Below are 27,036 nucleotides of genomic sequence, written 5' to 3'. Positions count from 1 at the left end.
ACAACCTCGGGGCTGCACGCGGGTAGGTAGACTAGAGGAAGGGGAGGAAAGCGTGCTGGTGTCTTTTTTTTTTTTTTTTCCTTCCCAGTGCAGTGCGTGAGTCTGCGGGTAGCCGGAGGTGCGGAGCGCGGGGCCTGGCTCGGCCTCCCCGGCGCGCGTGTGACTGCGGCGGGTGCCCTCCTCCTGCTCCTCCACGAGTTGGAGGAGTGCAGCGGGCGTGCTCCCGGGTTGCCGGGACGCGAGCTCGTGCTCGCCTTTTCAGCGGTCGCCCGTCACGCACACACTCCAGTCCCCTGAGAGTTGGTCTTCGCGCCTCGGCGCGCCCCTCCTCACCCGGCCCCTCCCACCGACCCCCGTTCCCGCTCGCTCCTGGTAGCGAGTTTGCTTCATCCCTGGGGTCCCTGCTTGGGGGCGGAGAAGATGGCTGGCGGACGTCTGCTGTTGGGGGGCGACTTCCTGTCGCCGCCGCCGCTGCCCCCCCTCCCGCCGCCGCCGCTGCCGCCCCTCCCGCCGCCCCCGCCCGAGCCAGTGCTGGAGCAGTGGCGCTATAGCCACGAAAGTGACTGGCAGTGGGCTCTGCGGCGCAGCTTCATCTGTCGGCACCTGCACAGCTATCCCGGGGCTGCCCTAGACCAGCTCCTCGCGCTCTCCGCTGCCTGGACCAACCACGTTTTCCTGGGCTGCAGGTGAGGAAGGTGTGAGGGTCGGGTTAGGGACCCGGGTCGGGGGGGAATCGGCGATGAGGGTCGGGATAGGGACGGGGGGGCGGGTATGGATGAGGGCTTAGAGACTGGAGATTTGGAGGTGCTGGAGGACTCCAGAGGGCTCACTGTTGGCCTGGGGGGGGTGGCCGAGCTAGGTGGCAGGGGATGACATAACAGCTAGAAGGGTGCGGGGATCGCGGGAGCGGCCCCTCCAGGAGCAGGGATGGAGATAAAGAAGCGCCTGGGAGAGGACTGTTGAGAGGTGGTCATTGTGATGGTGTTTTTGGAGGGCGTGGGAAATGACGAATAGAACCTCGGACCTGCGTAGGACCTTCCAGGGATGCGGTATCCGCAGAGAATATTCGACAGTCGGGGCTTCGAGGGTCTGTGGGGGGAGGGGAGGGTGACTCTTTGGTTCTAATTCTAGTCTCCTCCTGACTGGCCTCCCTTTCCATCCCCGTTAAATTAAACAACACCAGCCCCGCAGCTGGTTTGTACTGGCTTATTCTGGGGAGGCGGTTTGTGTGAGGTCTCTCAGCTGCAGGGCCCGCCTTTCTTGTAGATTTGCGCATAATGTGTCTGGACGCAAACAAAGAAATGGATATATCTACTGTAAAAAAGGATTGCCCTCATTCACCTTAATTGTCATCAGAAGGATTAACATTTGGCCTCTGGGTGAGGGTTTAGGTATGTGTCCCCTCCCCCCCTTTCCTAGAACCTGGTGCGTGTTCTGAATAGGCCTCTTTGAAAGCTCTTTGCATTCAATGGAGACTGCGGTATGGTTCCAACGCATTTTTTTTTTCCTCAACAGACTACTTGGACCACTGTCCTACAGAACCCTCAAACAGGCCCTATACTAGACTAATCATTCCTTTGATAGACTAAGAGCCTTCTTTTTTTGACACTCTTGCCTCACGGTGAATTTTTTATTAGGAAGGATGGGAAATTCTGGAAAATGATCAGATCAAATTCAGCCAGTTCAGTTTCAGGAATGACCGTAACAGATATAGATAAATAGGATTGTCTACTGTTAGTGCTTAATTGTTGAACATAGCATCCAGCGTGATACTTTGTTCTGCTTTCATAACACAAATGTGTTTTTTTCTATCTTCTCTAGGTTAGTGTAATTTCTGCCTCCAGAGAGAATGATTATTTCACTGGAGGAACTGGTTACAACTGGGGAAGCCTCAGTAATTAATCAAGTCAGATAAATCTAATTGACCTTCACTTAACAATATTGTTCTGGCAGTAGAAAAGGTACCTTTATCCTGTAATCATAGATCTCCTTAATATCACGGAAGGCCATGGGGAATCTGAATCCTTAAAAAAAAGAAGTTACATAGGTGAGGAGAATAACCATCCTTTGTGTTAATGATAAATCTTACCTTCCCACAAGAATGTAAGCTCCTTTGGGGAAAGGGTTTTTGCTTTCTTGTTCACACCTTTATCCTCAGTGCCTAGAAGAGTGCCTTCTTCATAATAGCTGCTCAGTAAATATGTGTGGCATGAACAGATGAATACAGCTTTGTAATGTACAAAATACTTAAAATATTTATGTATCTCATTTAATACAACAACCTTAGAAATTGAGTGGTGTCTCATTTTTACAGCTAAATCAATGGAAGCCAAGAAGTTAAGTGACTTTTCCAAGGTCCCATAGTTGGGGCTGGGACCCAAGTCTTCCGATGCTCTTTCCACTGAGACACAGCTGCTATAGGGAAGGATGGACCAGGAGTAAAAGCAAGTAACAGACAGAAGTCATTATTATCTCTCAGGATTTCATCCCAAGAACAACAGCAGCCTTGAGCATAACTAGGGCATTAAAAACACAAACAGGGCCAGTGATAGTGTTAAAAGCTCAGGCATCCAGAGCATTTGTGTGTATGCACTCACCCAGGCACATTTGTGTATAGTTTATATCAACACATGTATTGTCATCATGTTGCATTGCAGTTAAGTCAATTCAATCAATACAAGAATTGCTATAACATTATCCAGTAGCTTAACTGAAGAGTAATGTTCGCATTGTACCTGACAACTTAGATATAGGAGAAATGGAAGAGGCAATAAAGAATCTTGGAATCTAGGGACCAAGTGCAGTCTTCCACTTTAGGCAGGCTTTATATTAGCTGTCATCTTCAGGTGGGTAAAATCTGTATTCCAGTACTTGTTAATGTCGATGTTGGCAGAGCTCTTGTTTTCTGGTCTATTCTTCTGTGACAGAAGACTCTTCTTTTCTCCCAAGGGAACTGTGGAGTACATGGTGACACAGCCCATTCTAATCTAAAATTGTTAATTTGTTGTTCAAGGCTCATCCCTTGACTTACAGAACAGATTATAAACAGTAGCAAGAAGGTAACTCTTTGCCTTTTGTTTCCCACTTGCAGGACTTTCTGTGTTCTGATTTAGCTGGGGCTGAAATAACTCCTAGGTCAAGGACATCTTTGAAAACTCCTTGATCATAAGACCAAGCCAGGAGGAGCTCAAATGTGCAGGGAAGCAAACCATGTTTCATTCTTTTTGGTGATAGTGGTGATTGTCAGAGAACAAGTTTGAATATCTTCTTGACTATCTGTAACATGTTTCTCAGACTTAAGCAAGCATCAGAATCACCTGTTAGGCTTGTTAAAACACAGATTGCTGGGCTCCACTCCCAGAGTTTCTGATTCAGTAGGTGTGAGGTGGGACCCCAGAATTTGCATTTCTAACTAATTCCCAGATAATACTGTTGATCAGAAAATGCTCATCCAGGGACTACACTATAAGAACCATTGCCTTATAGGATAAAATAAAGCAATGTTTTCCAGTCTGCTTTTTGATCATTTTTTCCCTCATAGGCTAGGCAATGAGGAAGCCCAAATAGCTGAAATTATTTCTCTTCACTTTTTCTTGTCTGCTTCATAAAAGTAAACAACCTGTTAAGATTGTTTTCTGTAGGCAATTTCTAAGATACGTCTTGTGGCTAATGAAAAGTTAGTGCAGTCTTCTAATCAACTACGTCTATAGCACTGACATAATTGTTCATATGAATGCCTAGGGACCTCTGCAGTTTTTACTTAAAATTGTCAATAGTGTATGTATATTTAATAAAGCAGAATGTTTGGTTAACTGGAGCATTCAGTTTTCCAGTCATTCTTCATCAGTAGTATTAGAAGCAGAATCCTGGCCTAATTACCTTTGATGAGATATTAATTAATAGAGAAAATATACCCTAAAATGAAATCAGCTTTGCCACCTTGATTATTTGTCTCTTCCTTGTTGATTGAAATTGGTGTTTGGAAGGTAGATGCTGGCTGGGCTCATGTTGTGAAACTAACCTCGCACATAGTAGGTAGAGTTTATCAGTCACCAGCTAATGAAGTGTGAGTGGGAGCTTTCAAAAGATGTATCAGTAATCTTGGTTTTATGTTATTCACTGACTATGTTAGGAGTCTTAAGAATAGTTTTGCATAAATAATTTTATACTTGAAAACCCTAATCTTTGCTTAGTTTTCAAACCTCAGCTTTTTTATTTGGACCTAGTAGAGCAGTTTAATAAATTAAAAAAAATTGAAAGCATCTATTACTGAATATTCATTAAATTTCAGGTGCCATTGTATATCATAAGTATACACCTATATGCACGTGTCTTTTTTCAAGAATGTAAGATTCATGAAGTCAGATGTCTGTCCATTAGACATCATCTTTTTGTATGCTAGGTATGGTGGGACAGTTGTGATTTCCTAAAGCTTGGAACATAGTAAACTATCTTTGGAAACGTTAAAGACCTGCTGGGGCTTTTTGGTTTTCTTTTTTAAGCATTTACAACCAAATGGGTGAATTAACAGACTTAACTACATAATATGCATGCATCTTAAAATTACTCTATTAGACTTGCCTTACTGACACTTTACATCATGGTCCCACCGTAAGATAGAATACTGTATAGCCATTAAAACTCCTGTGGTAATGACATGGAGAGAAAGTTTATGACATAGTAAATTAAGAAGAACAACACCCGCCCCCAGCAGATTACAAATCAACATAGATGATCTGATAGTGATTTTTTTTGCGGTGGTGGGGGGACATGGTATGGGAAGCATAGAAAAAGGAATAAAAAGTAAACCCCAAAATGTTAGTGAAGTTATCAGTGGTTGGGTTTGTAGGTGCTTTTCTTGGTGGATTCTCTAAAATTTCTGGAGTAAAGGTGTTCCTTTTAAATCCACTACAAAAAAAAAATACACTATGGAAAACTGAGTAATGAAAGCTTTACTGCCTTGGCTTATTTCAAATTTGTGGAACCACTTCTTTATCCCTGGGTAGCTACTCTCTGGAGACTGAAATCCTAGTGGTCTTCATAGTAAAGATTAATGCAAAGATTAATATTTGCATTGTTCTTTGAATAGTCAAGTGTTAGGCACTATACGGTCTGTTCCATTATTTTTTCAGCTGGTTGGGCTTCTTCAGTATTATGACTTCCTAATAAAGGGCTGAGAAGATGACTGTGTTGGCAACTAACACAGAGGTTTATTTTTTATTTATTTTTTTATTTTTTTAAAAAGGAACTCCTTTATTTATTTATTTTTGGCTGTGTTGGGTCTTCGTTTCTGTGCGAGGGCTTTCTGTAGTTGCGGCAAGCGGGGGCCACTCTTCATCGCAGTGCACGGGCCTCTCACTCTCGCGGCCTCTCTTGTTGCTGAGCACAGGCTCCAGACGCGCAGGCTCAGTAGCTGTGGCTCACGGGCCTAGTTGCTCCGCGGCATGTGGGATCTTCCCAGACCAGGGCTCGAACCCGTGTCCCCTGCATTGGCAGGCAGATTCTCAACCACTGCGCCACCAGGGAAGCCCAGAGGTTTATTTTTATAGCCTATGGGTGATGTTGAATTTTGTGGCAGATGTAATGAATAGAGAACAGTAAGTAGGTTTAATCATTACTAACGCTGGAAGAAAACCTGAGAGAAAAAGTGAATGTGAATGGAGTGGGCCCCAAATGCATCATTCATGCACACTGTATGGCATACATGCCATTTACAGTTGTATACCGTATTTAGAATCAGGCTATAATTTAAGGTCTGGAGAATTTTGACTGGAATTCAAGGTGAGTGGGTTGGTTGTAGTACCAATTTTGGTAGCAAGAGTGGCAATACCAGTTTAAGATTTGTAGACTTCATCTCACTTTCATAATCTTTTGTTTTCATCACCTTGGAAATTGGACTCCCAAATCTTAATGAAAGTGATATATACAATGTATGACGTTTTAGGCAATGTTTTTTGATATTTAGGTAAGAGTAAGTAAAAATAAAATTACTCTTGGCGTTTAAATACTGGTGTTAGCAGCAGCAGTTATCAGTGGGAAGTGTGGGTTACAACTGGGCTGGCTTCCAGGTAATCTGTCAGTGAAGGCCACCATGTCACTTCTCTGCTTTGCAAGGAAAGACATCTGAAGGGTGTGGAACCTATTGTGTTGAAAATGGAAAATGTTATCCTCCTTCAAGTTCAGAACCGATTCATGTAGAGGTGTGCTAGTCACTCATTTTCAGAACTTTCTTGGGGAATTCCCTGGCAGTCCAGTGGTCCCTGGTAGGCTGGGAAAGGCTCTGAAGGTAGGAAGGGTGAGTAGATCCCCATGATAACCGAAACTTCACTTGAGCCCATATTTTTGTTTCTCTGCAGGAAATTGATATTCTGTCAAGCTCCAATCTACTTCATAAAGGAGTCCTTTTAAAAATTGTATGTTTTAAAGCTTTTTATTATGGAAAAATCAAACACACAAAAATAGTTTAGTGGACACCCATGTGCCCATCACTCAGCTTCAGCAATTATCAAGTCTGTCATGCTACCCTTCTCATTTCATCTTGCCCCCAGTTTTTTTGTGGGTGATAGTCTAGAGTATATTAAAGAAAATCTTGACATCATTTCTCCTGCAAATACTTTAGTATATATCTGTACCAGGTAATTTTTCATAATACCATTATTCATACTCAACAAAATTAACAATAGTTTCTTAAAATCATCCAATGCCTAGTCCATGTTTAATTTTCTGCATTTGTCTCAGGATACCTTTTTACAGTTGGTTTGATTCACAATCCAAACAAGGTCCACGCATATCTGGTTGATCTGTCTCCTTTAACCTATAACCATTCCCTCACCCTTTATTTCATGCTGTTTATTTGATGAAGAAATGGGCTGTCACATAGTGTTTCCTTCATTATGGATTTGGCTGGCTGTATTTTTTTTTTTAATATTTATTTATTTTGGCTGCACCAGCTCTTAGTTGCATCATGTGGGATCTTCATTGCGGCATGTGGGATCTTTAGTTGCGGCATGTAGGCTCTTAGTTGTGGCATGCATGCAGGCTCTAGTTCCCCGACTAGGGCCCCCTGCATTGGGAGCGTGGAGTCTTACCCACTGGACCACCAGGGAAGTCCCTGGCTGGCTGTATGCTTGTGATGGTGTTTAACATGTTTCTAGGAGTTAGGGGCTTGATTAGGTTTGAGTTCAGTTATTTGGTGGGCAAGAACACTTTTTAGATCTTTGTCCTGTCATATCACATCAGGGACACAGGTCTGGTTGTCCAATTTTTAGTGATACTAAGATTATAAAGTTCTCCACGAGCTTTTTTTTAATTGAAATTTTTATTGAAATAATTATAGATTCACCTGTAATTGTAGGGAAATAACACAAAGCAATGCCCTGTACTCTTTACCCAGTTCCCCCCAGTGACAACATTTTGCAAAGTTATTGTATCATATCATAACCAGGATAATGACCTTGTTACAATCCACTGATTCTACACAGATTCCCCCAGTTTTACTAGTACTGGGGTGTGTGTGTGTGTGTGTGTGTGTGTTGTGTGTGTTTAATTCTAGACAGTTTATCACGTGTAGGTTTGCATATCCACTACCACAATCAAGATATTGAACAGTTTCAGTACCACAAGGATCCCTCACGTTGCCCTTTTATAACCACATCCATCTCCCTCCCACTCATACACAATATTATGTGTATCAATAGTTTTTTCCTTTTTATTGCTGAGTAGTGTTCTGTGGTGTGTGGTACCAGAGTTTAACCACCTGTTGAAAGACATCTGGGCTGATTGCAGTTTTGGGCTGTTACAAATAAAGCTGTTTTGAACATTTGTGTACAGTTTTTTGTGTAAACATAAGCTTTTATTTCTCTGAGATAAATGCCCAAAAGTGCAGTTGCAAGATTGTGAGGTAATTGCATGTTTAATTTTATAAGAAACTTCCAAGTTGTTTTCCAGAGTGTCATACCATTTTACATTCCCACTAGCAATGTATGGGTGATCCAGTTTTTCTGCATCCTTGTCAGCATTTAGTGTTGTCACTATTTTTCACTTTAGCCACTCTGATAGGTATGGAGTGATATCTCGTTGTGGTTTTAAATTGCATTTCTTTGGTGGCTAATGATGTTGAACATCTTTTTGTGTGCTTATTTGCAATCTGTATATCCTCTTTGGTGAAATGTTCTGTTTATATCTTTTGTTCATTTATATGTATGTGTACACATATATGCACATTATATATATGTATATATCTTACTGTTGCATTTTGAGAGGTCTTTATACTAGATACTAATCTTTTGTCAAATGTGTGGTTTGCAAATGTTTTCTTGCAGTCTGTAGCTTGTCTTTTCGTCCTCTTCATGGGGTCTTTTGAGAACAAAAGTTTTTAATTTTGGTGAGGTCCATTTTATTAACTTTTTCTTTAATGGATCATGCTTTTGGTGTCAAGTGTAAGAACTCTTTGCCTAGCCCTAGATCTTGAAGATTTTGTCCTGTGTTTTTTGTAAAAGCTTTTTAGTTTCACATTTTACATTTCAGTTTGTGATGTGTTTCGAGTTAATTTTTGTGTAAGGTGTGAGGTTTAGGTTGAGGTTGTTGGTTTGGCTTAAGGATACCCACTTGGTCCAGCACCATTTGATGAAAAGGCTGTCCTTCCACCATTGGATTGCTTTTGCAGCTTTGTCAACAGTTGAGCACATTCGTATGGGTCTATTTCTAGGTTCTTCCCCATCAACTTTTCATCTGATAAGCTTAGCAGCCATTGATGATCACTTATTGTTGCATTATGGGTCGCAAAATGGTAGTAATCTATCATTCCTTCATTTATTAGCTGGAATGCTTCTGTAAAAGAGATTTTCCTTATCAACTCTCTAGATTCTCTGAGGTACAGTCTGTACAGGAAAATGCCAGATAAATGCTTGCTTTCTTTAACATTACCTGTTTTTAATGATTTGATTCCCTACCATCCTACAAAGGTGACCAATAATGAGTTTGAAAGTATTATTATGAACTAATGGATTTTTTAAATATTTGATGTGTTTCAATCCACTGTGGTTATTCTTACTGATACTCAAGTTGGCTCACTTCTGAGTCCATTTGACACAACCTCTGAGATCTTTGACAGCTTCCTTGTTTCCAGGCACAAAAATATCTCCCAGGTTCACCTTATACATTTCTTGCCCCAGATTTGGATCCAACCATTTCTCTCAGGACTCTGATTCCTCTTGGTGGGAAGTGATAGAAACCACAATCTGGATGTTAACAACCCATCCCGTATTATTTATTTATTTACTTATTTATTTATTTGGTTGCACCAGGTCTTGGTTTTAGCAGGTGGACTCCTTAGTTGCAGCACGTGGGCTCCTTAGTTTCGGACTCCTTAGTTGCGGCATGCGTGTGGGATCTAGTTCCCTGAGCAGGGATCGAACCCAGGCCCCCTGCATTGGGAGCGCAGAGTCTTATCCACTGCGCCACCAGGGAAGTCCCACAACCCATCTCTTATTAACACTCTTAGTACTTCTGTAACTATATTAATGTAATTATTTACATATAATATGCATATGTGATAGAGAAAAATTATGAGTTTATATGGATACTTTTAGTTCAAATTAAAGATAAGGTCTTCACCTAAATTTTTTGATTTTTATGTTTGTATGTCTTCTAATGATAGTAACATAATTACTCATTTGATGCATAACTATTTTATGGCAGATTCTTCAGTTTTATAGCCAAGACACTCTGTTGGTAAAGTCCTGTGGGAGCAGTTATAAGACGGGTCATCTAGAAACTTTTTCAAAAACTGCATTCTTATCTGTTTTAACTGTAGATTATATTAATTTTAATAGATACAGCCCACGCTTGATGGAAAAAATTCTCCAAATGGCTGAAGGTATTGATATTGGGGAGATGCCTTCATATGATCTGATGCTGTCCAAAGGTCAAAAACGTCACCTCTCAACATGTGATGGTGAGTATACTTATTTCTGGAAGGTGGGATTTGAAGAAAGTGTGGCTTTTTTTAATGATATGAGTGTGGTATATGATTTTAAATAACATTGGTAACTTTGGATCTTACACAAATGTAAAATTTTAACTTTTAGTTTATACATTTTTTTTTAGGATGCTAAATAGAACTGAAAACTAAGAATACTGAACTCATACTATAATGCTATCCTTGAAGTCCTTGCCATGGAACGAACCTCCCTTTAAATAGAACAACCTTATACTCTAGATCATTTGAGCATCTAAGTAACTAAATCCTCTTGGATGAGTCCAACGTGGACCAATTTTCTACTAAACAGTGTTATAGGGAGAAAGCTCTAGTGTCTGGTATAGCCTCAACAGAGTTCTTCCATAGCTTTAAATTTGATATCCTCCATAAATCATTAGTTTCCAGCTGTTTGTTCTAGAAATAAAATATAGCAAACACCTTTTTGTGCAGAATAAGTCAGAACTAAGATTTTGAAGTTGAAAACCTTTGGGATCTTTTGACAATTTTTTTTTATTTATTTGATTTTTTAGTCACAACTGTGTAAAGCACCATCACAGAGTCGGTCACTTCTGGTACAAAAGAGAGGCTTTGTAAATGCCTCTGCTCGTCATCTCTGTTGCATTAGAGCCATCTGTTCCGTTTGCAGTCCTTCAGAAGGGAGCTTTTCAGTACAGGTGGTATGAGATCGTAGTGGAACAACCTCTTGCTCGGTACACTTCACCTGTGCTTTAACTCATTAGATGCAGAAGCATCTACCAGTCATGCATGGTGGTGACCTGCATACTCGAGTCAATGGCATATTTCCTATCAAGTCTCTTCCCTTACACATGGAAAGACAGGGAGCAGTCCCTCCTTATGCTGGAATCTTACATTGATATTTGAGTCCCTTCACCTAAATGACCTGAAGTTTTTGTGATGGGAAGTATCTTGTACCAACAATATAGTTTGCAAAAATAATATGGTTGGTACTATTTTCCTGCTTGGTTCTTTTGAAATATTCCTTTTTTAATGAATTGTAAATTTCACTCATTCTATAGGTCAAAGTCCTCCTAAAAAGCAAGCCGGTTCCAAATTCCATGTGAGACCTCGTTTTGAGCCTGTACATTTTGTAGCTAGTAGTTCAAAAGATGAAAGACAGGAAGATCCTTATGGCCCTCAAACAAAAGAGGTAAATGAACAAACACATTTTGCCAGCATGCCAAGAGACATCTACCAAGATTATACTCAAGACTCTTTCAGTATACAAGATGGAAATTCTCAGTATTGTGATTCATCAGGATTTATTTTCACAAAAGACCAGCCTGTAACAGCCAACATGTATTTTGACAGTGGGAACCCTGCCCCCAGCAGCACATCACAGCAGGCAAACTGCCAGTCAGCTCCTGAGCCTTCACCATCACAGACATTTCCTGAGTCAGTGGTAGCCGAGAAGCAGTATTTTATTGAAAAATTAACAGCAGCTATCTGGAAGAACCTTTCTAATCCAGAGATGACTTATGGATGTGATAAAATTAATTACACATATATGTTAACTCGTTGTATTCAGGCATGTAAGACAAATCCTGAATATATATACGCTCCTTTAAAAGAAATCCCTCCTGCTGACATCCCCAAAAATAAAAAACTTCTAACAGATGGTTATGCTTGTGAAGTTAGATGCCAAAATATCTACTTAACTACAGGTTATGCTGGCAGCAAGAATGGTTCCAGGGATCGAGCTACTGAGCTAGCTGTAAAACTCTTGCAGAAACCTATTGAAGTTAGGGTTGTCCGACGGAAATTCAAACACACGATTGGTGAGGACCTTGTGGTGTGTCAGATTGGCATGCCTTCATACGAATTTCCTCCAGCTCTGAAACCACCAGAAGAGCTGGTGGTGCTGGCTAAAGATGCTTCTGGGCAGCCGATTTTTAATGCTTCTGCCAAACACTGGACCAATTTTATCCTTACAGAAAATGCAAATGATGCAATTGGTATCCTTAACAATTCTGCCTCATACAACAAAATGTCTGTTGAATACAAATATGAGATGATGCCAAATCGTACATGGCGTTGTCGAGTGTTTTTGCAAGATCACTGCTTAGCTGAAGGTTATGGAACCAAAAAAACAAGTAAACATGCAGCTGCTGATGAGGCTTTGAAAATCCTTCAAAAAACACAGCCCACTTACCCATCTGTCAAAAGTTCACAATGCCAAACGGGCTCTTCACCCAGGGGATCTGGGAAGAAGAAAGATATAAAGGATCTCGTAGTTTATGAGAATTCTTCAAATCCTGTGTGCACGCTGAACGACACAGCTCAGTTTAATCGAATGACAGTTGAATATGTCTATGAAAGAATGACAGGACTCCGATGGAAATGCAAGGTGATTCTAGAGAGTGAAGTAATTGCAGAAGCAGTTGGAGTGAAGAAAACTGTCAAATATGAAGCTGCTGGGGAAGCTGTGAAAACCCTCAAAAAGACCCAGCCGACTGTCATTAACAACTTGAAGAAAGGAGCTATTGAAGATGTGATTTCAAGAAATGAAATTCAGGGTCGCTCAGCAGAGGAGGCTTACAAACAACAAATCAAAGAAGATAACATTGGAAATCAGCTGCTGAGAAAGATGGGTTGGACGGGTGGTGGTTTAGGTAAATCTGGTGAGGGCATTCGGGAGCCAATCTCTGTCAAAGAGCAGCATAAGCGGGAAGGGCTTGGTCTTGATGTAGAGAGGGTAAATAAAATTGCCAAGAGAGATATTGAACAGATCATCAGAAACTACGCCCGCTCGGAGAGCCACACGGATTTAACTTTCTCTACAGAGCTGACTAATGATGAGCGGAAGCAAATACATCAGATTGCCCAGAAGTATGGTCTTAAGAGTAAGTCTCATGGGGTGGGCCACGATAGGTACCTGGTGGTAGGTAGAAAAAGACGGAAGGAGGATTTACTAGACCAGCTCAAACAGGAAGGCCAAGTGGGGCATTACGAGCTTGTGATGCCTCAAGCAAATTGAGATCTTACTAATTTATTTTGTAAATGCCTAATGAGGCAGATTTGTGAATAAGAGAAATGCTACATGTTCTGGTTGCAGAGTATATTCATTCTTAAGATGTTTCACCTTGTTCATTTCATATAGTGCTTTATTAGATACTGGAACTTGAAGAATTCTGTCCACTTGTATTAACTTAATCCAGCAGATAATATTGTGCAGTTACTGTTTGCGTCTTTGATATTGCTGTGTCTCTCAGATTTTAGTAGTTTGTACAAAGCAAGAACACATATCCAAATGGAATTTCACCCCGAGAAAGAAATTCCCATTTTAAAGGGCATAGCACAGCAATTTGCAACAATATGTAAAGTTGATACTAACTACAATAAAACTACAGTCTTAATTCCAGACTTAACTGAAAATGTCAGGTCATTTTGTATTACCTATTTTCATCTTTATGTGAAGCCAGTTATAGAATGTTTAATAGTAAGTTGTGCTGTACGTGTAAATGTCCTTACCAACTAAATGATGTAAAACTTTCTTAAAGTAATTTTAGTGTTCGTTTATTTATAACTTCTACCATGTGGTTTCCAGAATATTGGAAGTGATATACTGTATCTTGTGATATATGAGTGTTAACAAATTCTAGCCTTCATGCTGAGAGAGCACTACTTGAGAGAGCAATTGAAAAGTTCCCAAAACTTTGATTCAGTCTGAAGAAAGGAAGCTGGAACTGTCTGTTCTTGGTGCCTTGCAGAGAGACTCGCAGCAACTCTCCGTTATAGCTTTCACATGATTTGGGTGTATAGCACATCCAAGGTGGCCACAGCTGTGGTGGAGCTTGGTAAAAGACTGAAGATACATTGGTGCTTTGCTGACAAGGTTAGTTGGCTGGTCCCTCTCTCAAAAAGCTTATTTAGCCCCCAAAGCCAACTTTGTAACATATTTAAAACTGCTATTTTCGCTTATTTCTGGAATGTAAAAAAAACTGTATAAAAAGGATTAGTGTATGCTTCCTGAATAAAAAGGAGCCAAAGTTGATCAAAATGGTGGTGTGCTTGTTTCTGGGAAGCAGCCTGGTAGCGACACTTTGGGTCTTTGGAGAAGGGAAGTGGCGTTTGCACAAAATATTTCAACACTTAGAGCACATGTGGATGAACATAATGACCTAGCAGATAGGAACAGGCAGTCAGCCACCCATCACGTTTTCTCTGGGGACCAACCTGCTGGCTGCAACCAAATCTCAGGCTGTTTACTTTTACGTGATTTTGTTTTTGTATCTCAGATAAATCAAGTGTTAATATTCAGAGATGAATACTGACATTGATAAACACTTCCAATGACTTCATATTTAGAACAATTAGGTTGATTACAGTGTCTTAAAACATTTAGCACCAAACTTGACATGTAATTGGCCCACAGTGAACAATTTCCTTTCCCCTCTTATTTATATTTTACATTAAGAAGCTGTCCATTGTAGTTAAATCAATATTTAAAAAATATAAAGGGATTAACTTTTATGCCTGGACCTCTGTGACTTTTAGTCACCTACAGTGTTTAACACAGTAAGTGATGTTTGCTTTCCAGTAACTTTTTTGTCCTGCAGTATATGGCCTTTCCTAATGTTGGTAGGAAGGGAAATGAGGTGTGCATTTTATTTTGGCACTTAATGTTTTAACAACAGTGGCAAGGGGAACTAAGCTAAAGTTTATAGATTTTATAGGATTTTTTTTTTTTTTTTACCTACAAGTCTCATGCCAACTTTGAGAAGCTGTGGTTCAATTAGTGTTAGAAAAGTCAGGCTTCAACTCTCTTGGGTAAGAGTGGCTTTGGGGATTAAGGAGTGTGAAAACTCATTTCTCTACATTTCTTTCCTCTTCCCAAAATGTGGGGGCTGGAGGAGTAGGGTAATGTTACACAAATCTGGTTTATCTATATAAGTTCAATAGAACAGAATATTAATATAGTCAAAGTTAAGCTCTGAAATAATGGGGCCAAGTGTATATTTGGTTCTTGATTTGAGAGTCCAAATTTCCTAACTTCTTAGATCAGCCTTGGTATAGATGTGGAATTAGGGTGACGTCATTTAACTCTGCTTGAGAATAAAGAATGTTGAGAAATGGGTTTGGCAAAAATAAGCTGCTGACAAACCCTGCTGTTCTATTTTGTCCCCTTTTTGTTGGTTCTTGTATTTTCCCTTTCTTTGAGATGGCAGTCGTTTTAACCCAGTAACCTTGCTGTAAAACCTGCGCAGGTACATGAGCAGTTTTAAGTTTTATTTGAATCACTTAAATATATTATACTGAGGAACTAACTCTGCTTTCAGTTATATATATATTTATAGCTTTGAGGCTCACAGATCTATCGTTTAGATTTTTTTCCCTCCCCTTTGATTATAAAATGAATAGAAATTTCCGGCATTCTGTTGGGATTCTTTTTAAAATAGTATACAGTGCATTCACTGTGCTATGAGTAACTCCTGAAGCTGGAGATCGGTCCTAAAGAAAGGACTTTAATTACAACTTTGGTTCTTCATCATACCCTCTTTGCCACACCAGCAGGTGCAGAATTGAAGGTTCAAGTTCAGTTCTGCCATTTAAAAGGGGACCTCACAAATCTGGTTTATTATTGTTATAAATTATTGTATGCAGGCAGCCTGTGGCATTTGTTTAAAAAAACTGTAAAGAAAAAAGGCAAATTAGCATTAAACTTTGAAGTGAATGATTTGTGGTGCCTTTGACCGTGGATATGATGCTTTGGGAGGTCAGCTTGTTGACGCCGTTGTAAGATTTTAAAAGGATTATCCCATGAAAGAGATTGGGAATAGTGTTTCTCAGGAGGTGTACAAAAAAAATATTAAACGTGCACACTCCCAATCTCACCTTAATTTTTTCAAGTATAAGTAACAGTGTCAAATATATTTAAGATACCCAGCCACAGGACTTCCCTGGAGGTCCAGTGGTTAAGACTCAGTGCTTTCACTGCCGTGGACCCGCGTTCAGTCCCTGGTCGGGGAACTAAGATCCCACAAGCTGCACGGTGTGGCAAAAACAAAAAAAAATGGAACAAAAAAAAAGATATCCAGCCACAGTAGGATGAAGAAATTTATGTAAAACTAATCTGCCAAATAAAGACCAATTTAATGTCATTCTACTTTGAAGTAGAAATGGACTTAAGAGAAAGTAAGTGCATTTAAGGAAGTTGCTTCTAGGTGAAACTAACCGGTTCATGTGTTCAGTGTAGGATGAGCTCCCTCATGTTGAGGCTCCTTTAAGTGCCATGTCTTAGAGGATGAGTGGGTACATACAGCATAAGGACTTAATTTCAATTAGCGCCCACCCCCCTCCCCAAGAAGTGAGTTTCCACAGTCACTGTCCTTGTCTCTTTAAAATGAGATAGATTGCTCCTCAGAAGAAAGCAGAGTTTTGTTTAAACAAGGTAACACTGAGGATACCTGTACTCCCAAGCTTTACCTGAGACTTAAAATACCATTTTATTATTTAGTTTGTTTTTTAAGCTAGGGCTTTTTTAAGAGGTGGAATGTCAGGATCAACAAGTTAGATCTTGGTCTCTGAGGATGCTGGTAAATCTCCAGGTTAATTCTCCCCCCTTACCACAATTTCATTCCCTTGATTGACTATAATATATGCTGAAGTAACTTTGTTTTACCTAGTAGATTTACATTCTGTTTGTTAGCATGTTTAAAAAAGCATTAAACACTTATGACTGAAAAGAAAATACGTCCTCTCCAGCAGTATCTACTCTTCTCCCTCTCCCAAAATCTATTTTTGCTTTTACCATAATTTTTATTTTAAGGGGGGGAATGAGTAGATGAGAGTCCAATAAATTCATACTAAAAGTTCATACTGAGCTAAAATATAATTATACCTTGACTACAAATTTTTAAGGTTATTTTTATTTACAAGTTTTGAAAAATGTACATTTTTTTTACATGGGTTACTTGTGCAAAGTTAAATTCATAAGAGTGATAAATGCACAAAAGGTGACAATGGAACATCAGACAAAACATTTACAAGCTTTTTCCCACACTGCTACTTAAAGGTACTGTCAATCTAAAAGTATAAATATCCAAAGAAAGATCGCAAACATTGACTTTAAGGTTCTTATAATACTGAAAGGGAGGAAGAAACTAAAGCATGCAGCATTAACAGAGGATTTGAGTGGTTTACCACAGACATGTTCCCTTCCTTGGGTTAATTAAAACTCTAAAAAAACAATGGAGGATTATAAATTTGTTTATCTAGGGTAGCACTGCTCCTTTAAAAGGATTAAAGGATCTCCAGCCTTCCCTAGCTTAAAAACTAATGATTGTTTCCATTCCTCTGCTCCCACACCTCTTTAAAAAGTGAAAATCCAGAAGACTTCAGTATTCTGAATCTTAGCTTGGGTGTGTCCATTGAACACCTTGCAAGGGGAGGAAGTGTCAGTTACTATGATTGCTGCACTCCTTTGGCTGAGCCCTTTAACATCCTCCTTCCTACCAGTAAAGAACACAATTCATGTTAGTTAGGTATTAGTATCATAGCCTTTTTAGCTTCCATTGCTCTTTCAAAATGGATGTTTATATGGATTTGTTTCCCTGTTTTCTATAGGCCATATTCCAAAAATTCACTTCTAAATCCAACACAAGTGAAGGACCAGCCAGGGTGAAACGCTTCAGTAATCATTCATTCTGTTAAAAATAACATTCTGGTCATCAAGCTATGCATAAGCACCACTTGTAAAACAATTCATTTTAAAAGCTTAGTGTAAAGTACAGTAACACAATACTGCCATAAAACTGGAAATGAGACACAACAGAAAAGGAATTAAGCATTAGTGACTTTTTGCACGTAACCCAGGTACAGTACATTTGATCTCATAGAGGGTGTTTTCTGATGTTTAAGGAGAGGGTAGAAGGGGCAGGAAAAGCCTGGCAAGGGAAGATGGAAACAGCACAACAGCTATTTTGCTTTTAATAAAGTAAATGTAATGACACTGACGAATAGGAAGGTGACAAACACATCAATATATATTTTTCTTATGACCAGCTGCTGCTTTTCCTGCACCCGGGTCAACAGTCACGCCAGCTCTGTTCTACTATCGCAGAAACACGTTTTTCATACTCCCGCTTGTTCTCCTGGTACAGCTGAGCAGCCTGGCTGTTTGCTGGACTATTGGGATTGGGTTCATCCAAAAGAGACTATAGAGACAATTTGTAAAAAGTCAGTTCCTCAATGCAAATATATATATATATATATATATATATATATATATATATATATATATATATATATATATATAGTTGGCCAAAAACTTTGTTCAGGTTTTTCGTACCATCTTTATGCAAAACCTGAACGAACTTTCTGGCCACCCCAATATGTATCTTCAACACACTCGAATTGTCCTAGGTAGCAGCTAAATTTGCTCTCTTAGCATAATAATCTACAGTTACGTTAATCTGCTAGTAGCTAGGCAAACATATATGTTTTCTGGTGGGTTAGGTCTTACTGACCTACTTTTTACTTCTGACTTTCAAAAACAATTGCTAATATAAACATATCAAAGGCCATAGTCACATTAAGGAAAATTCACCTGTATGGATGTTAAAATGGAAGACACATCATATGTTGGACTCCAACGGTTCTGAAGTATGTCCAGACATATACTACCATCTGCATAGACTAAGAGCATAGAAGTAGGTTATGTTAAACATAACAAAACCATTAAGGTTTTAACATCATAGTCAAGACAAATGCAGTCAAGAATACTTTGCTTCTGAGGTTTAAAAAAGATTACTAAGCTGCTTCTTAGTTACCTTCCTAAAAGAAGTGTCATAATCACTACTAGTGAAACAGGATGATCAGAGAATGTCAAACATAATCAGTATAAAACTGGAAGATACTTAATGCTTGTTATTCTGAAAAGACTGCCCTGTTATCCAGGAAACCACGCACAATTTCTAAGAGGGTTCCTCATCATCGATAGACTTATGGGAAATTCACTCCACTAAATTTTTAAACTTTATCTCCTATCTGAAATAACCAAGATAGCTCAGAGTTCACAAGGTTTCATTTTGGTATGAAGGTAAAAATATCTGATACCCTGGAAAATACATTATTAACCTGAATAAAAGGCAACTTGTTCTAGGCTTATTACTAGGAAAAAAAATAAAAGAGCAAAATAGTAAGTTAGAATCACTAGGAAAAAAAATAAAAGAGCAAAATAGTAAGTTAGAATAGTAAGTTAGAATAGTAAGTTAGAATCACCAAGTAAGTTAGAATTCCAATATACCGTATACCTGGACTCAACCACAGAATCTGATATTCAGTAGGTCTGGAGTGGGGCCGGGACATCCATGGCTTTTAAATGTCCCATGCTAATTCTGATCTGCATCCAAAGCTGAAAACTATTGCTCTAAATGCTAGTGAAAATAATCACAACACAAAACTACCCCAATCTGGCCTTATATTAAAAGGAAACCTCAAGAACATCTCCTTATTTTTGTTTAGTAAGTAAATGATAAAATCATCAAAACCAGGAGGCTCTCAGATTCCAAGCAAAGGCAATGTCCCTTCACTGCTTCAGTTCTAGGACCACAGACCAAGACAGCAATAGACCACCATGAACAAGTTCAGGTTTCAGGAAACAGCAAGATGCCTAGACAAATACTCAGGTGCTACAGACAAATAGGAAATGTGGAATACCTCCCAAATAAACAGTGTAGTAGTTTAAAATACTGTATTAAAAGTGATACTTGCCATTTGGATGAAACATCTTAGAGACAAATCTAACCGTAGGTGGCTTATTCGGATATTCTTCAGTGAATTCTATTGTAAGCTTAAAGGTTCCTGTAATTAGAAAAGAAAGGGTTAAGAAAACCTAGTTATCACTTTGTTCGGTAGTACTTTGTTTTTAATACTACATGACTTTTTTTTCAAGTATTATATGAAATAACGCAAAGATAGAGTAGAGAGGAAAGAGACCAGGTAAGAGATACAGCTCCAGGGATTGCCCTAAAAATGGATGGACACTGTAAGAACCATCACTCAAAGGTGATTTGTTTTCTGTTTTTCCATTATTCTCCCCCAAACTTAAATACAGCCATCTTAAACTCAAAATTACTGCCTGCAGGATAACTTTAGCCACTGTACATTTTGAAGACATCCTTAAAATGACAAGCAACTAGAGCCAAAACGTGGCCTTCCTCCTTGAGAAGACTGAAAGACCTTAATAAAGGCCAATTTTAATCAGCTGTCATCTTAAGTGGTGATTTTTAAATGCACTAGAAAGGATGAGAGCACAAAGTTCAAAAACCAATGCTAGAAATACAAATCAATAATCAAATTATTTTTAAAATAGCAGGGAATAAGAAAAGTGTTCACTGGCTCCTCTTCATGTAATAGCAACTCTATAATGAAAACATAATTGAATGTAAGCCAGAAAAAACTTCACAGTCCCTCTTTAAAACCCTTAAGTATGACTCACAAGCTACTTCACTATAAAACCAACTCAATTATTCACACTAATGGTAGGAATTAATGGCAGAAATAATTTAAAAATCATATTAGATTGCATTCATGTCTCCAGTAAATTTCTTTCTAATGATGTTTGTTTACGCTACTATTGAAACAAATTATTTTTCTTGAATATGTGTCAACTAAGGTAGCAGGAGGCCCTAAAGCATACTAAGTTATAGACTTGTTTATAAGAAATGGACAAACTGGATCTCATTCAAGAATTGTTGGGGACTTCCCTGGCGGTCCAGTGTTTAGGACTCTGTGCTTCTACTGCAGGGGACACTGGTTCGATCCCTGGCCGGGGAACTAAGATACCGCATGCCCCACAGCGCGCCCCCGCCCCCCACCAAAAAAGAATTGTTGGATGTTGTGATTTGGGGAGATTATTTTCTTCAAAATGTTATTTTTAATTGGGTTTAATAAATTCAAGAAAACAATTGGGCAATTGTTTTTTCCTGACTGAAATTTCTTCAAGTAATCTTAAGGAATCAGTTATTATCTAAGGTGATGCACGTTCCACTATATTACTCTGGTCCACTTAATAAATTACTTATTCTAATACAACAGACCACACTTCAGATAGAGTATAAATTGTTACTGGTTCCTTCGAGTTAGCAATTTATTTCCTCCTAGCTTCCATTCCTCCTTTCCACTTAAGAAAAAAAGACTATAATCATTTTACTGCTAGTTGTTACATGTAACAATACCAAAAAGTGTTTCCTACCAGCAAGCTCATAGGAAACAATTTGCTAACAAAGTTGTTCTTGGTATGAACATGTGTCCCAAAGTTTCAGAATAATTTAAAATGCAACATATCAGACCTCCCTGGTGGTGCAGTGGTTAAGAATCCGCCTGCCAATGCAGGGGACATGGGTTCGAGCCCTGGTCTGGGAAGATCCCACATGCCGCGGAGCAACTAAGCCCATGTGCCACAACTATTGAGCCTGCAGCCTATAGCCTGCGTGCCACAACTACTGAAGCCCACGCGCCTAGAGCCCGTGCTCTGCAACAAGAGAAGCCACCGCAATGAGAAGCCTGCACACTGCAACGAAGAGTAGCCCCCCCTTGCCGCAACTAGAAAGCCCGTGTGCAGCAACAAAAACCCAACGCAGCCAAATATAAATAAATAAATAAATAAATAAAATTTTAAAAATGCAACATATGGAGACATATTATATTCCCCAACTATTGTTACTCCCTAATCTTGAAAGGCAGATCTGAAGTTACTATGTATTATAACTAAGGACAAAAAGCAAAATATTTTGGAATGGATAAACATGCTATAGTCCATCAGAACACACTTCACCTTTATCACCACCTGGTCATAACTCTTCCTATTTTTGAGGAAGAAAGCATAGTTCTTTCTTTTCAGTTCTATTGATATTATAATACGCAAGAAAAAGTGGGAATAAGTGTTAGTTCAAAACTCTGAGCTTCCTTATGTATCTCAAGTATAAACACATTTGGCTCAGTGTTGATACCCGCTTAAATTATAGCTTAGAGATTTATCATCAAGAAATTGATCTAAAAAAACTGCTCGAAAATTGGGCAGATTTAATAGCATGCAGAGCTCCCAGGTACTTTAAATTAAAACCATCATTAAATATGATACCTAAAGGTGGTAAAGTCACACAGAAGGCAGGCGTAAGTGGAAACAGTGGAGTGCAGTGGGGCAGAGCAGAAGCTTTGTAGTCAGACAGATCTGGGTTCGAATCCTTGCTTTGCTACTTGCTAGTTATGAAACCTTTGGGGAAACTGCTCAACTTGACTAAACCTCAAGTTCCTCATCTGTAAAATAGGGTTAATAATAGTACCTGCTACATAACATTGTTGTGAGGTTTAAATGAGGGAAAGATGCACAGTGACACAAAATAAGTGCTTCATAAATATTTTAGTTACAATAATTCTACAGTTTCATATCTCTAGACCCAGCTGAAGGAGGCAAAAACCAAAAATCCAAACTTCACTATCAGTAAGAAAAATACAATTAATGAATTCAAATATTAAATGGTACTTTCTTTCTGACCTACATCAATCACAGTGAAAGCAAGTTGAGTACATATGCTGGTGGCTCACAAAACCCTTGACTTGAGCTTTCTGCCTAATGCTTGCCTAAAAGTTCAACAAGGTGGTTACCTAGCTACCAAAGAAGTTAATCAAGTCTTTAAGAACAGCTCATTTAATATCTTGAGAAGTGAAACCAAGATAATTTATATTCAATGTGAGTATAAATTAGGACGTACCTAAATCTTACTCAAAGCACACATTTAAAGGGATATTTCACACTTTTAGCCACCTTAAACAATGAGAACCTCTTTAGTACAACTCTCAATCCAATTTCTGAGATCCAAAACAAATGTTAAGGAAATTTAAAATCTGAGAATTAATACTACGCAATCGAGACTAGAGCTTGTCCTCTTAATATTTAGAAGGCTAGGCTTTAAAAGAATTGGAAACTTAAGCCTCACCATTGTTGTACACAATCTGTACTGATTTTTTATCTTCCTGAGGAGGTCACAAAATTGTAAGGAAAGTATCAATTAATCCATCTATGTATAGGGACCAGGAAAATTATATAAATGAGTTAAATGGCAGGTGTATGGCAATAGGGAGTGATATGGTTAAAGTAGAGAGTGTATGTTCTGCCTAAAGACAGTCACAAATACAATTTTTTGAAAATATTGTATTGGCCAAAGAAAGCACCTCTGTAGGTGTTTTCTGCCATTTAGCCACCAGTTTGTGACCCCTGAGGAGAAAGCAAAGTACATGTACTTAAAAAAGTTTTTTTTGATGACTGAAAAAAGTCTGATTTTTAAGATAATACCCAAATACTCTTCATCATAGGATTTATTTACCTTAAGAACACCCCTAGTGGACTTTGGTTCATTTTTTTTAAAAAAGACACCAAATTCTTAAGAATACATCTATTATGAAAATCAAGTACTAGTATCTTACTGTGTCTATTAACAATTTTCAGATGATGTGATGGAGAATACATTGTTCCTTAGCCTTCGTATTCAGCATACATACCAAGATATTTTATGAGGAAGTATCTCCCCCCAGTGTTTTGTTTGGTAGTGTAAGCTCTTGGGAGCATAGTCCTCTTACCTTCAAGTGTGTAAAGTTAAATCAAAATACCTTTAAGAGTTCCTTTTCTTAAAATTTCATCTCTTTAACTAGGGCCTGGCTGTTCCAGAAACCTCCACTACAAATGGTTTACAAGGAAGCAGCAGAAGTAGTTTTGGAGCTGTTGATTTATATAATACGTTGGCAACAGCAAAATCAACTATGCCACTTGTCCCTAATTGGGCCTTTCCAGTAAATTTCCTAACTGTAAATAACAGGTATTTTTAAATGGTCAAAAAATTTCTTGTAACCTTGGTCAGTGTTCTAGACACCTGAGAAAGCATCCATGGATAGCAGACTGCTCAAAAGAACGAATTAGAAAAGGGTACTGTCATTTAGCCTGAGTAATTCCTTTCAGTAATGTCAGGGTGGAGATACACATCATCAAAAAAAGAGCCAGTAATGTCAAGGGGGAAGGTCCAGGTAGATAATGGATTCCACAAGTACCTTTTCAACTCATACCACTTAAAACGAGAGAAGCACCCTTGAAATATTTAAGTTGCCAACCCCAGCAAAGTGGTGTACTATTAATAAAGCTGTGCCCAGCGTAAAGCAGTCTGAGTAAAATCAGGAGGAAAAAAGAAGCCAATGAAAACAAAGCCTGCTGGAGCTAAAGCAGATACACAGCTAATCTGCACATAAAACTTAAGTATGAAGAACTAGCACCAGTCTAGTAGAGGAAAATTAAGCTTAGCTAGCTCTTGCTACAGATCAGGATCAGTTCAAATGATTTACTGCACCAAAGTATCAATAGTATGGCTTGAGGATCCCACTCCCCTGCTGTCATTTCTTTTTATTGCAGCACTGAAGAGCAGTGATATCTACCCAGTGGGTGAAGGTAGAGAGGAAACTACAAGTATTTAGGTTACTGTCTACAGTCTTCTAGGGAAATGTGAGTGTTTGAGACAAATCATAGAATTGGTTAATATTGACCTACCTCACAACGTCTTGTGGTTGGTAGCATCAAAAAGCAAACTGACTTGGCAACATAAGTTTGTACTTAGTAGTTTGCAGAAATGTTTTTGTTCCCGCCTTCAAACTGAGGTGTGTGCATATGTGTGTGCATATGTGTATAATATCTCTCAAATGCTATGTGACCAAAGGAAGGTAAGTCATTGAGAAAAAAATAACAGAAAGATCCTTTTCTTTTTAAAAATACCTCAAAATATTAAAGATGTCGATTAGTAGTTCAAATACTTTTAATCATGTTTTTAAATGTATTAAGCTTTCAAAAACAATTAACTACACACACACAAACACACACACACATACACACACAATTGAGTGCACTAAAACTATATCAATGTTAATTTCCTGGTTGTGCATAGTCATTCAAGATGACTTGTTACCAAAGGGGCAGGGGAGCAGGTGAAGGGTATACAAGGTCTCTCTGTAATATTATTTATTACAACTGCACATGAACCTATAATTATCTCAAAATAGGAAGCTTTAAAAAAAATCCTTAAAAAGCAACTAACGTGGGGCTTCCCTGGTGGCGCAGTGGTTGAGAGTCTGCCTGCCAATGCAGGGGACACGGGTTCGAGCCCTGGTCTGGGAAGATCCCACATGCTGCCGGGCACCTGGGCCCGTGAGCCACAACTACTGAGCCTGCGCGTCTGGAGCCTGTGCTCCGCAACAAGAGAGGCCATAATAGTGAGAGGCCCGCGCACCGCGATGAAGAGTGGCCCCCCGCTCGCCGCAGCTAGAGGAAGCCCTCGCACAGAAACGAAGACCCAACACAGCCAAAAAAATAAATAAATAAACAATAATTAAAGGTGCTAATAATTAAAAAAAAAAAAGCAACTAACGTTGTGTTTTTAAAGGTCAAACCTAAACCCATTAAAAATCATGTACCTATAAGTACGTGTAGTACCTTGAAGTAGGTTGGACACTGGTCAAGACAGTACATTAAGGCTCCCCTCAACTGTGAAACTGCTTTGAGATTACTGACCATCAAGTCTTGATAAAAGCACATACTGAAAACTCATTTAAAAATTAGAAACATTATGCTCAATCTGGCTATTAAAGGTGCCATTAAAGACCATCTTAAAGCAGTGAGGCTGACAGGCACTCAATGCCAGACTGTAGAAACCAGACAATTGTGTGCAAGGGATTCTTGCATCCATTCAACATCCAACAAACACACATTAAGCACCTGCTGAACACAGTTCCCGCCCTTGTGAAGAATTCTGAATCAAATGGTCCCTGGGGTCTCTGAGCCTATCAGCAAGTGGTTGGGTTGACACTTACTCAGTATCTTGATGGGGGGCTGAATTCAGGAGGATCACAGCCCAAACCTCACAGACCCTTAACATCAGTGGTATGATGCTCCTTTTACTGCCTTACCCAGATTTTTTTTAAAGAAGCAATAAAAAAGGTGCAGTTCTAGTCAAGCGGACAATAGCCAGAACAACCTGCCACAGACTGGATTCCACTCAAGCCTTTAGTGGGCAGAGGCTAGGGAGAAGCGGGTTCCTAAGTAGGAGGCACTTCCAGGATGACTGGGAACCCTTTCCCCAGATGATCAGGCTCCTGAAAGGTGGGTAAAGAAACTCTCTTACCATCCTCAAACGGGGTCCCTTCAGGCCTGCAACACAGAGAAAAACCAATCAGTTCCCGCTTCGGGGGCTCCCCTCTCCCCGATTCATCTGAGGACATGGCTATTACGAGCCCTGCTCGCTCCACCGCTGGTAAACCACCGCTTCCCGGGTTGCAAAACCACTACCAACAGAGGTCTGGGGCTCAGAAACCCCGGGCAGGCCGCCGCGCCGAAGCGCCACCACTCCCCGCCCCGCCCCCCTTAGCACCCCAAGCGGTTCCCCTGGCAGCGGGAACCGAGCTAATCGAGGCACAGGCTCCGGGGAGGCGCCTAGGCCCAGCCAGCCCCAAACACTCTCCCTCTGCCCCCGCTTCCGCACCGGGCCGGTCCCGGAGGGCACACGCGTCCCTAGCCCTCGCCACCACCCGGAACGCAGACTCACCCAAAAATGACCGCGTTCCAAACCATGATGTTGTTCTCGGACGGAGCTCCGCTGACTCCGGCTGGAGGATCCTCCTGCAACCTTCAAGGAAACAGACAGGGGGCCTGCGATCCGGCACCCGCTCGCGCCGCCGGCCGCCCCGCCGCCCGCCCGGCCCTCCGCCGGCCCCGCCCTGCGCCCCGGCCGCAGCCCCGGGACCCCGGCGTCCCGGGCGGGTTACCTCTTGAAGTCCCTCATGAGGCGCCGCCGAGCCGGGGTGGACATGTCTCTAGCGGGGTCAGGGGTGGGGCATACACCGAGCTCTTGGGTCCCCGCGGGCGGTAAGGCGGCCGAGGAGGCTGGGGAAGCTGATGGAACCGAGGGGGACGCTCCCAGAGGAACTGCACTGCCTCTCCGAAGTCGAGGGTCTGTCTGGCGCCGGCTGAGCACCACCCCTGAGTAGACAGGGGCTGAACCAAC

At 40.2% G+C, this 27,036-nt stretch overlaps 2 protein-coding genes across 5 annotated transcripts; one reads left to right on the top strand and one right to left on the bottom strand.

Annotated features, from left to right (window-relative positions):
- On the top strand, positions 1-17,093 carry NKRF (NFKB repressing factor). Of its 4 annotated transcripts, none has more exons than XM_082377145.1 (5): positions 587-686; positions 3,092-3,203; positions 6,357-6,413; positions 9,834-9,955; positions 11,017-17,093. In XM_082377145.1, the coding sequence occupies exons 4-5, from the start codon at positions 9,850-9,852 to the stop codon at positions 12,972-12,974; spliced, it is 2,064 nt and encodes a 687-aa protein (XP_082233271.1). In that variant the 5' UTR covers positions 587-686; positions 3,092-3,203; positions 6,357-6,413; positions 9,834-9,849; the 3' UTR covers positions 12,975-17,093. The 4 variants fall into 4 exon arrangements, with proteins under 4 accessions (XP_082233269.1, XP_082233271.1, XP_082233270.1 ...); XM_082377144.1 differs by having other exon boundaries at positions 3,092-5,208; positions 5,536-6,413; XM_082377146.1 differs by lacking the exon at positions 3,092-3,203 and having other exon boundaries at positions 593-686.
- On the bottom strand, positions 16,851-27,036 carry UBE2A (ubiquitin conjugating enzyme E2 A). The gene is made up of 6 exons (XM_082377543.1): positions 26,798-27,036; positions 26,578-26,658; positions 26,158-26,183; positions 19,712-19,801; positions 18,546-18,634; positions 16,851-18,153 (listed from the first exon to the last, which is right to left on the bottom strand). The coding sequence occupies exons 1-6, from the start codon at positions 26,839-26,841 to the stop codon at positions 18,025-18,027; spliced, it is 459 nt and encodes a 152-aa protein (XP_082233669.1). The 5' UTR covers positions 26,842-27,036; the 3' UTR covers positions 16,851-18,024.

The sequence above is a fragment of the Balaenoptera borealis genome (genome assembly GCF_965194805.1).
Source record: "Balaenoptera borealis genome assembly, chromosome: X".
Lineage (NCBI taxonomy): Eukaryota > Metazoa > Chordata > Mammalia > Artiodactyla > Balaenopteridae > Balaenoptera > Balaenoptera borealis.
Note: the sequence above shows the minus strand (reverse complement) of the source record. Positions and strands in the feature narration are given on the sequence as shown.